The 10,520-nt window shown below is 39.3% G+C and overlaps 1 protein-coding gene across 1 annotated transcript in view; it reads left to right on the forward strand.

Annotated features, from left to right (window-relative positions):
- Positions 1 to 7,747, forward strand: part of eIF5B (eukaryotic translation initiation factor 5B) — a 55,022-nt gene extending 47,275 nt beyond the window's left edge. The window contains exons 15-16 of the mRNA XM_018510120.1: positions 2,748 to 2,909; positions 6,878 to 7,747. Coding sequence (XP_018365622.1) covers positions 2,748 to 2,909; positions 6,878 to 6,985 — 270 coding nt within the window. The 3' untranslated portion in view covers positions 6,986 to 7,747. The remainder of the gene's footprint in view (positions 1 to 2,747; positions 2,910 to 6,877) is intronic.
- The last annotated feature ends 2,773 nt before the right edge of the window (positions 7,748 to 10,520 follow it).

Genomic DNA, 10,520 nt, shown 5'->3' on the forward strand with positions numbered 1-10,520 from the left:
ACCTCTCGCAGTCTACTGTTTGAGATAAATTGATGTCATCTCTCTTTCGCATCCTCACTGTTCGCTCTTCAACGGATATACTTTTTTTTTTTCTTTTGCAATGTGCGTGCGCATTTTTCTAAGATTATTCGATACTGCGTTTCCGTACGCGGATGCGTTTCCTGCGTTTTTCGCAACTCGAGAGTGTATAGATCTATCGCGTTTCAAACGCAAGAATCCGTATATACATAGAAAAAAGAGTCTGGTTGCTGTGGTCTATAACCACCAAATGTTGAATGGAATAATTTTCCAAATATAACCAAACATAATTTTATCTTTCTAAATATTTAGTAAGTAATACCGTTCAATAATACTTACTAAATATTTATAAAGGTAAAATTATGTTCAGTTTAATTATGTTATCTGAACATTTGTTTGAGATTATTTCACTCAATATTTGATAATTAGATTATTTTTTCAGTTTACTCAGGTATATTTTATCCTCGATATCGTACCATAATAAATATAGGTGAATGTAGGTTTCTGATCGTGCAGTTCGCCCAATTATATGTGCACCCCCGAAGAAACCGGTGGCATAGCAAAAGCTATGGATTTTTGTAACCACGGCCGGGCGCTCTTGTAAATCCTGGACGCGAATCGCGTCCGGGTTTATCGCCCACTTTTGCGCTCCCGCAGCCACAGGTGTGTCGCAGCAGCGGGGCAACGTGCTCGGGGCTTTTTCGCCTGTATACACCGTTATACAGCGTGTCTCGAGATTCAATAAACCTACGGTGTGCAGCCGTCTAACGGCGTCTGCTGAAAAGCTCGCATCCGAAGTAGTTTCCTACATCGACATTAGAACTCTTCGGGAAAAAACTTGCAGTTTTTTCTTCTTTTTCCCATATAAAACATAACGCGATGGATTGCATCCGTGTTTATGATTGCCAATCTCTAATTTGCGTAATCGAAGTGATCGAAATTACAGTCAAGCTAGAATCACTAATAATAATGTCATTATTTCCGGAGAGAGGCGAAGGTCTCCTAGATATTTTCTTCGAATACTTCGCATATTGCTGCGACAGTACGGAATAATCAAAGTTGAAATCTCGACTGGAAGATCAACGACTTCTAACTCAACACGGAAAAAAAATGTTTCTGGCTACAGCTAATTCTGATTAGCTGAAATTGCAGTAGCTATGTTACTATAGTTATATGAAATTTGCTAATATACACAGAGGATTTGTTGCTGTAGCTAATATAAGGACGTGATAGCAAAGTATGCATGTATGTTACAGATCAATTTATTTAGCAACATGAAATTAGTTGTCATAGTTATCGGATATGTCCGTATAAAAGAAAATTGTTCTCTACCACAGCCAAATATGGTTTGTTGAAACTGTACTCGCTACCAAATTGTCTGCTACACGGAAAACGTTCGCTGCAATGATTAATACATCGACATAATAGCAAAATGCTTGTCTGTTACAATGATAATATTTAAGCCTCACAGCTAATGGAAATTAGACCTCGCAGACACTACTGAATTAGCTGCCAAACCTAATTTTTAGCTGTGGCGGCTAATCTTTTTTTTCCGTGAATTTTCGTTCGCGATATGGATATTTGCGGACACCCGGTGGATCTGTCTACGACCAACCTACTGCGTGCCGGCCTACGTATATGCGGGTATCTGCCTGCCTGCCTACCTACTTGGTTCACCGATTCTCGCCGGTATTCACGACGAAAATGCGTACCCACGTCTCGGACTCGGTTGCGAGGCAGGCTCGGCTCTCCCAGCACGGCACGGCACGGCACGGAACAGCTCGGCTCAGGTATATACTCGGCTGTCTCGACTTCCGGTCGCGGTAAAGGTGTGCCTAGGCGGAGTTATACCCACGCGACCAGACGCCGACGATCGATGGCGGAAAAAGAAAGAAGACCTACAGAAAGTCGCGCTACTATGCTCGAAGCTTCGCTCGCGGGATAGACCTGTCTTGCTGTTAAATCCCATTTGGGCATCCTCCACGACGCTAAATCAAGCGGACGCACACGCGAACGAATGTGGTATCGCGTTACTATGGGCCTGGAGGAAACTACGACAGACGGATCCCCGATCTTTTCGACTTTTGATCGCGTTTCGCTCCGGTCATAAACCAGGAAATAAAATAATGAATGTATATATATATATATATGTAGACTCAAATGATAAAAATTATTTTGTAAACTTGCGATTTGATCGTTGACATAGATATAACAGTTCTATAACATATTCCTATTTGAAATTTTTGCAATGTTGAGGCGATTTTACTATTTCTCCTCGAATATTTCGTGTCCATATCCCTGATGTTGTTCTTCCTTCTTCATACTTCGATTGTTGCAGGCGGTAATGTAATTTAAATTCACCTATTGCAATTTTATGATTAAAGGCATTCTCAGTATCTTTAATTGACCAGTATTTTCAAGTTGCAATAAGTTTACAATCCACCGAGATATTAATACAGAATCTGAAAATAAATTTCTGTATCAGCGAAACCTTTGTATTAGTGAAATTATTCTTTGAAATCTGAAATTGTTCAGAGTTTGTTCTCTAGGTGTATAATATATTCTTATGAATTAATTAAATACTTATTATGTGGGATAAATTGTATCCCATTGAATATATGTAACACGTGGATAATTATCACTCATAGCGAACGTTACATTCCTTTTCATTGCAAAATATATTATGTGCTATTTCTCTAATTGACTAATATGTTAATCTATCGTTTCAGTTTGTCGACTTGGGCATGGTAACTAGCATAGAATACAACCATAAGTCCGTGGAATCGGCTAGGAAAGGTCAAGAAGTCTGCATCAAAATCGAGCCTGTACCAGGAGAAGCACCCAAGATGTTCGGTCGTCATTTTGAGGCGAAAGACTTTCTCGTCAGCAAGGTAAGTACACTTCTCATTAATTTATCACCTTAGTTCCATTTTGAAAGCAGAAATAAATTACGGTGACTCGAGGGGAAAAAAAAAATTTCAATTTTCGAAACGAACAAGTCGCAAACAAAATGAATACCAACAGATTTTTGTTTAACTTATAGCTTATTATAGTTATGCGATTGTACCTATATTGATCAACTTCAGGTCTGTTATTTCAAACTCAAAATACATTTATAATTTCACGCTAAATTTATTATAATTGAATATTGGATATTGCAAGTCCAATCGATTAGTTTTGAGTTCAGCGATCTCATAATCAGCCTGTTGAATTATATACTATTTTACTCGCGCTAGACTACGCGAAACTGAGAAGCGCATTTTCGCCTTGACGCAAATTCGACTTAGTATGCGAGACCTAGATCGAAAAAGGAAGATGAACATCCGGCGGCGATCGCTCGTCCGCCGTCGGCTTCCGGCCTTCGTAGAAGCTCGCTACCTTTTCCCCTCCGCGTCTCCCTTTCCCTTCTCCCTCCACTTTCCACTCTTCTTCCTTTTTCGTCTTCCTCCAGGCGAGGATATCGACTATAGGACGAGTTCGGCCCCGCGTTCGCTCAGATACTTCATTCCAAAGCATACTTTGCTCGCACGTGCAAATAGTTCTTTACTTGGGCGATTACTATATTAATTACAATCGTATTCTCATGTCGTGGACTCCATCCAAAAGAGCTGACGGGAGAATTAATGCGAGTACAAGACGTGTCTCTTAAATAAAGTAAATGCAGATGTTTAAATGTATTGTATGGATAATCATAATAATAAACAATATTGGAAAAATAGAAGCAAAAATTAAAATTTGTTTTTCTGTAAATATATAATTACGAGAATTAGATATGGGAGAATGAATTATAAATAAAAACCCTAATACGCACGTGTCGGGTAAGCGGAAAGGATTAATGAAGGACTAAAGCGGGACTAAATAGATTAAGTTTCAATTACTCCGTCGCCGTTACATTATTCTCGTGGAAATGTATGTAAAGATCGTTAATTAAGACGGATGTTTCGTAGGCTTCTTCTTCTTATCCTGTGAGAAACGGTACCCGATGCCTTTTCTTCATACAAACCGACGTCTCATCTTCATTCTTTCCTCCTTTTTCTCCCGTCCCTCTCTACCCTCTCCGCTTCTCTTTCTCTTCTCCACAAGCCTCTTCTATCGTCGTCGTGCTTCAAGCACTTTCCTGTGCTTTGGTAGGCAAGCGGAAGTCGTCGTTACCGTTTGGTTCGTGGAATCAGTTCCGGAAGTATCTTGTTCCCACGACGATTCTCCCGAAGCCGCTGATCCGTCGACACGTCGGCTCATACGGGCGAAATAGAGCGAACGCTTTTGCTTTTCAACGCGCCTGAAGAAAATACCTACCTCCGAAAGATACAAAGGGAGACACGAAATCACGAATAAAATGAACCGAGAGAGCAAACATTTAGTTTTTACTACAAACGTACATGTTTTTTTATCGGAGTATTTTTTCCGTTTGAACATCAGTTTTGCTGCTATGTAAGTAAGAAACTTTAAAAATAAAATCTGTAAAAAAATATAAGTAGCATCAAGTACAAGTTTTATATCATCATTGTGTTAGCTCGGTTATTTATTTTGATATGATAAATATTTCGAAGCGTAAGAAAAAAAATACTTCTAATACGAATAAATAATTCTATTCAACACACTTACAAATAAATAATTTTGAAAATTTTAAAAAGTACGTAAAATATTTAATTTCAAAGAAATTATTTTCGTTTCTACTTTCGGCAAAGAGATTCGCTTCACTTATTGTAATCATACGAAACAATATTTCTCGCCGCACTTTCCGGAGGTGCGTTTATTTATCCGATCACGGAAATAGTCTGTTTCTAATCTTGGAGCAGCGGAAAGAGAAAAGTGGATCACGTATAAATTGCGATTGAATATACTATTCTCGCGAACGCAAAGAAATCGGTAAAAATTCTGCGAAGAAGATGGTATCTCGGATCGATCGATACGGCACGTCCGCGCGATCTTATCGCACGTTCGTCACGCAGACCGAAATTGCATAATAACATCCGAGACGCGTAATCGTGATCGCGAGCTTCGCGCGAAAAACTTAAACTTTCAAATTAGTTCTGCGCTTTGCACTGTCGGTGAAATTTTTTATGATTACCACGAACTGTTGTATATTCAACGTTCCGCGTACTTTACAAGCGGTAATACGGACGTAGGAGGAAGGGAGGGAAACACGTGGGGGGTGAGAATGAGAGAGAGAGAGAGCGAGAGAGAATGAGAGGACGAGAAGCGGCGAAGAGCAAGGGAAGCTAGAAGGGGCGTGGCGGGAGGCAGGCGTCCTCAATAGCCGCGTAAAACCACCATTGTGACCGATCCATGAATGAAACGGGACTTCCGGCCGAGAGTGGGGGCGGAAACAGTTGTGAAGCGTTACGTTTCCGAATGGTCCGCCGTGCTCGCGCGCGCGCGAGCTCACACACACGCACACAACGCGGATTACTCTAGTCCTCTATTTGCGAAAAGCGTCACGTGAAAATTGGCCACGATACTACGCGTTTCGAGAAACGTACGCGGCTCGCAAAACGACCAGCGCGGTTGCCGTATTACGAAGCTACCCGTTACTTTATTGAGATTTCGCTTTTAACAGATCGTTCTAGCATGCCACGTCACACGAATGACGCCTGTGTTTCCGTTACAAGTTGCGTCATTCGAACGTATAACATGTGACGCTTATATTTTTTTTCCCCCCTCGAGCCTCGACATTCGTAGATGAATGGTGTCAGTCTACTCTCGAGTCCTCACGCTTGGATTATCCGATCTGATTATATTATTCGTGTCCTCGATCGATCCTTGGACTTGATTTAACTTTAAGATATTACAAACGTGAAAGAAGGCAATCCTCTCTTGTCTTTCTCTTGCATCGTATCATTTGTATCTCTTTCATTCTACTATTACTATTATAGATAAGATAAACGTCCCAGTGAGCTATAACCGGATGTTTACACAAAACTTTATTTGTTTATATTATTATTAATCGCAAATGCTTTTTTAAATATAATATTATAATTTTAATTGTAATCTTTAAATATATAGCTATTAATAAATTATAATATCGTAATATAAAAAAAGATTAATACTAATTTAAGATTAATAATAATAAACTTGGAGTAAATGTCCAAACATAGGTACATATCCGGTCCACGGTTGCCAGATCCCGAGCATTGTACAGCTGGGGCCCAAAGGTCCGTACGCTGGAGATTTCATATTTCGACTGGAGGCCGGCCGATTGTTTCATTGAAAAAAAAAAAGAGAAAAAAAGGCGCAGGGTTAATTCGTGTTTTGCGACTACTGTTGCAGACTTTCTTTTTGTTATTAATATTTGACCAACATAAAGTGTCAACACAATCACAGAGACCTTTTTATTATTATTTCAAGATTACATACAGGGCGAACACAATTACAAACTTTTTTATTATTCGTAAAATAACATAAACTCCGGGCGTAACACAGACTTTCTTATTACTTTCCACGTAATTTAAATATGCAATTAATAAATACTCCACGCGAGCGAAAAACTGGAGATTTTTCCCATCTGCTGGAGAACTGGAGATTGGTCCCGAAAACTGGAGTCTCCAGTCGAAATCTGGAGATCTGGCAACCGTGATCCGGTCATTGGAACGTTTACCTTAATTGTTGTTTAAAAATTTACTTGTGTGTTGAAATTTGTAGACTTGGAATGAAAAGGAATTATAACGTAAAATCAGAGTAGGTATTTTTTTGAGTTGAAGATAAATGTACGAGATAAGACATACAGATTCTCATTTTATTTTTGCAATTAGAGCGGAAGTGGATTTTTTTATTGTTTTGTTTACGGACGAGCAATCTTTATAGTGGTCACACGTTTTATCACCTGATAACGGAAGCGCCATTTCTCAAACTGTTACAGATAAGCAGACAGAGTATAGACGCCTGCAAGGATTACTTCAGGGATGACCTACTGAAGACCGATTGGCAACTCATGGTGGAACTGAAGAAGCTCTTCCAGATACTCTAGGATATGATGAGAATTGCGACGGCGACATTGTCCAAGGGCCTTTTGCTTTTCCGGCGGCTGCTCGGCGAGAAGATCGGGCTCGAACCCGAACGAACGTCTTCTCGATCGTCCTCGAGTCTTCCCGAACGACGTCGCCGCAAGATACGCGTCGATGATGTGACATGCTCAAATCCCTATCCCGATCACTGATCAATGCTTCTTAGGCTCCTTTTCATACTCCGGAATCCTCTTCATACTTCAGAAAGATCGCCGGAAGTTCCACGACGTTGTTGATGAGCATGTCGCGAGAAGAGATGCGAAGACGATCTCGAGCTCGCTAAAAAACGTCCTTGGAAACGTACGCGTGGCTTTCGAGGACGATCGTCGGGAAGGAGACGCGTCGTATTCCGCGATTGCGTTCGGAGTATGTCTGGAGTCCCACGAAAACGGATACACCCGTATCCTGCTAACGAACAGGAAGAGAACGTAGCTGGTTGGAGAGGAAGCTTCTTGGAAGTGCGCGATCGCGAGAAGGAGAAGATCACTCCGAATGGGACGTCGTAGACGACGACGTTGTAGATACGCGGAAGGGAGAAAACAGAATCAAGAAAGAAGAAGAGAAAGGGGAAGGGGCGAATAAATGTGGCGCTGATGTACGAAATAATCGTGCGAGAACCTCGTGTGTTTTGTAATGTAATCTCTTTATATAAGACAAACGCAAGTATTGCGGACGGAAAATAAAGACTATGCGACTTTCGCAAACAAAAAAAAAAGGAAATAAAAGAGAGGGGGAAAAAAGAATATCTCTTTTACGTGCTCTTGAACGTGCGTCGGTGGCTTATTCCTGAGGACATTCGCTCTGTCACCCTTTCCTGGTACCCGTCCATCTCAGATGCATGCCATTTTATGTATCCGATTTACTCACAGCAGTAAGTATTTATCTTTTAACAATAAACTTTCTGCATTTTCGTGAGGAAATCTTTTATAATGACGCACTTCGTTGGTGTCGCGATAATTTATCAATGTTAAGCTTGTCATATAGATTTAAGTATTGTTCACGCGAGTAAATATTTTCAATATTTGATCTTTTTCTTTTATATCAATGCCTCCTCTATGAAATTTTTAACAAGAAGAATGTGAAAAACAGACTACTTTTGTATCTGTCATGATGTTAACATAAATCATATTTATTTAAGTGACTATCTCCTGCTGTCCATTTGAAAAACGTCGAAACCGAGCCACTAGGCGTAAATACATTGAAAAATTGAACAAAACGTCCTCCGGGAAAAGAGCCCTCAGTCCTATTTGGACCCTTCTTCCGATTATCACCTCCATTACACGTCCCTTTATTAAGACTTTCGACGATATGTACACCCCGACCGTGGGAACGCGCGTTTTTAATTGGCCGAGAGTGGCAATAACGCCGGAAAGAAACTCGAGAAATAAATCGACGAGGAGGAGGAGGAGGAAGAGGAGGAGGAAGACGACAATAACGACGACGACGACGATGACGTGTAACGTTACGCAGTAGATCGCATATCGTTCTCGAATTCTCTCGAGAACCACCCTCCCCCTTTTTAGCGCTACCGGAAGCGATAATAATAGGTCGCGGGCGTGTAGGATCGAATGTGTCCCGCGCGATCGAAAAAAAATCGACGTCGTAGAAAATCATTCTGTCGCTGTATGTCCGCGCGAAACAGAACCTCTATTAAACCAGCAGGTCCAAATGAGCAGAATCAATCCGGACCAGTTTAATTTTTTAATACTCATTTTGTACTAATTTGTACCACCAATAAAAATTTTGTACTCTGTGTTTTGAAAAAAAACGTGGCGTTGCTAGCTTAATATTAAGCTAGCAGGACCACATAAAAAAAAAGAAAAAAGAAGAAACAGAGGTACAAATGAACTGAATTTGTACTAATTTGTACCAGCAAGAAAAAGTTAATATATTCATTCCCCGAAAAACAACCCCCGATTAAACTTAACTCTATTACGGTCAAAAGTATAGTACCTTTCGTCATGAACAGAATCAGTCAATACCTTTACAATCGAGAGGGTATAATTCGCACCACCAAAATGTAAAGTTTCAGTACTTTACTTTTGACCGTAATAGAATTAAGTTTAATCGGGGGTTGTTTTTCGGGGAATGGATCAATATATTAACTTTTTCTTGCTGGTACAAATTAGTATAAATTCAGTTCTTTTCAATATCTTTATTTTAGACTTTAGACCGTATATGTGAGAAACACAATCTATACTAGAAATTTAAAAATGCCTATTACGATCGAAGCTGGATTTTTGTTGCTTAAATAATTCAATCTTAAATTACTAATATATACTATATATGTACTTGCATATATACTATATTATAGCCTTTTTCAAACTTTTTATTTTTTTCTGGACTAAATTATTTTTTCCGGACTAAATAAACGCAATTAAAACTACTCTAGCAATCGCGAATTAAATTGACAAGCAATTAATAATTTGATCAAGCATCATATATTATAAAGATGTTAATATGTTAAAACTGTGTTAATAAATTTATTGCGACAAATATTACCTCGGCCAGGACTTGAACGGATCTCTTGTATTCCGTACGAGCGTCCTAAGCCGTTAGACAATCGAGGCCTCAGTTCTTTTCATTTGTACCTCTGTTTCTTCTTTTTTCTTTTTTTTTATGTGATCTTGCTGACTTAATATTAAGCTAGCAGCGCCACGTTTTTTTTCTAAACGGCACAAAGTACAAAATTTGTATTGGTGATACAAATTAGTACGAAATGAGTACTAAAAAATTAAATTGGTTCGGATTGATTCTACTCATTTAGTCCTGCTGGCTTAATAGAGGTCGAAACAGAGACTCACTTACGTAAGCCGTGTAAAAGTTTTAATCGGTTTATCCGAATCCCCGTCCCCTCCCTCATCCCCGATGCCATTCCGTCTCGTGTGCGCGCTACTCTTACGCATATTATCTTATACACATCGATACGTACCGATACGTGCGTGCGCACACGCATGCACGCACACACTCGCGCGTTTCCTCTGTTTCTCTCCTCTTTCCTCTCTGCGAACAGTGTCCTAAGTCGATGCCGCCTGTGTAAGATACGAACCACCGATCGACGCGAACAAACAACTAACTTGAGCGAATGTTAACGCGAGAAAATAAATTTTAACCGTATTTGCCTAACTAGATTTTTATAGAGACATTATCTGCTTCTATTTCTAAAGAGAGAGCGAGAAAGAAAGAATTTGAATATCTTCAGTATAAAATATTTTTAATATTGAGAGAGAGTTCCTTCTCGTAGAAATTTCCTATCGAATTGTTTGATATCAAGCAAAAATTTAGACAGCTACCAGTAAAATACCTTTGGCTTTATATCTTTTGTATATTTATTAATTATATTCTGTGCTCATAAAATTATATTATAAAATTGTATAAATATTTTTGGATACATTATATTAATATCGTTTGTATCGTACGAAATTGTTAAAAAATTATATTTGTCAATAAAAATTCCGATTGCTTGTCACTAATTTTCATATTTTTTTGAATCGTCAA

The sequence above is a fragment of the Trachymyrmex cornetzi genome, unplaced genomic scaffold (genome assembly GCF_001594075.2).
Source record: "Trachymyrmex cornetzi isolate Tcor2-1 unplaced genomic scaffold, Tcor1.1 scaffold325, whole genome shotgun sequence".
NCBI lineage: Eukaryota > Metazoa > Arthropoda > Insecta > Hymenoptera > Formicidae > Trachymyrmex > Trachymyrmex cornetzi.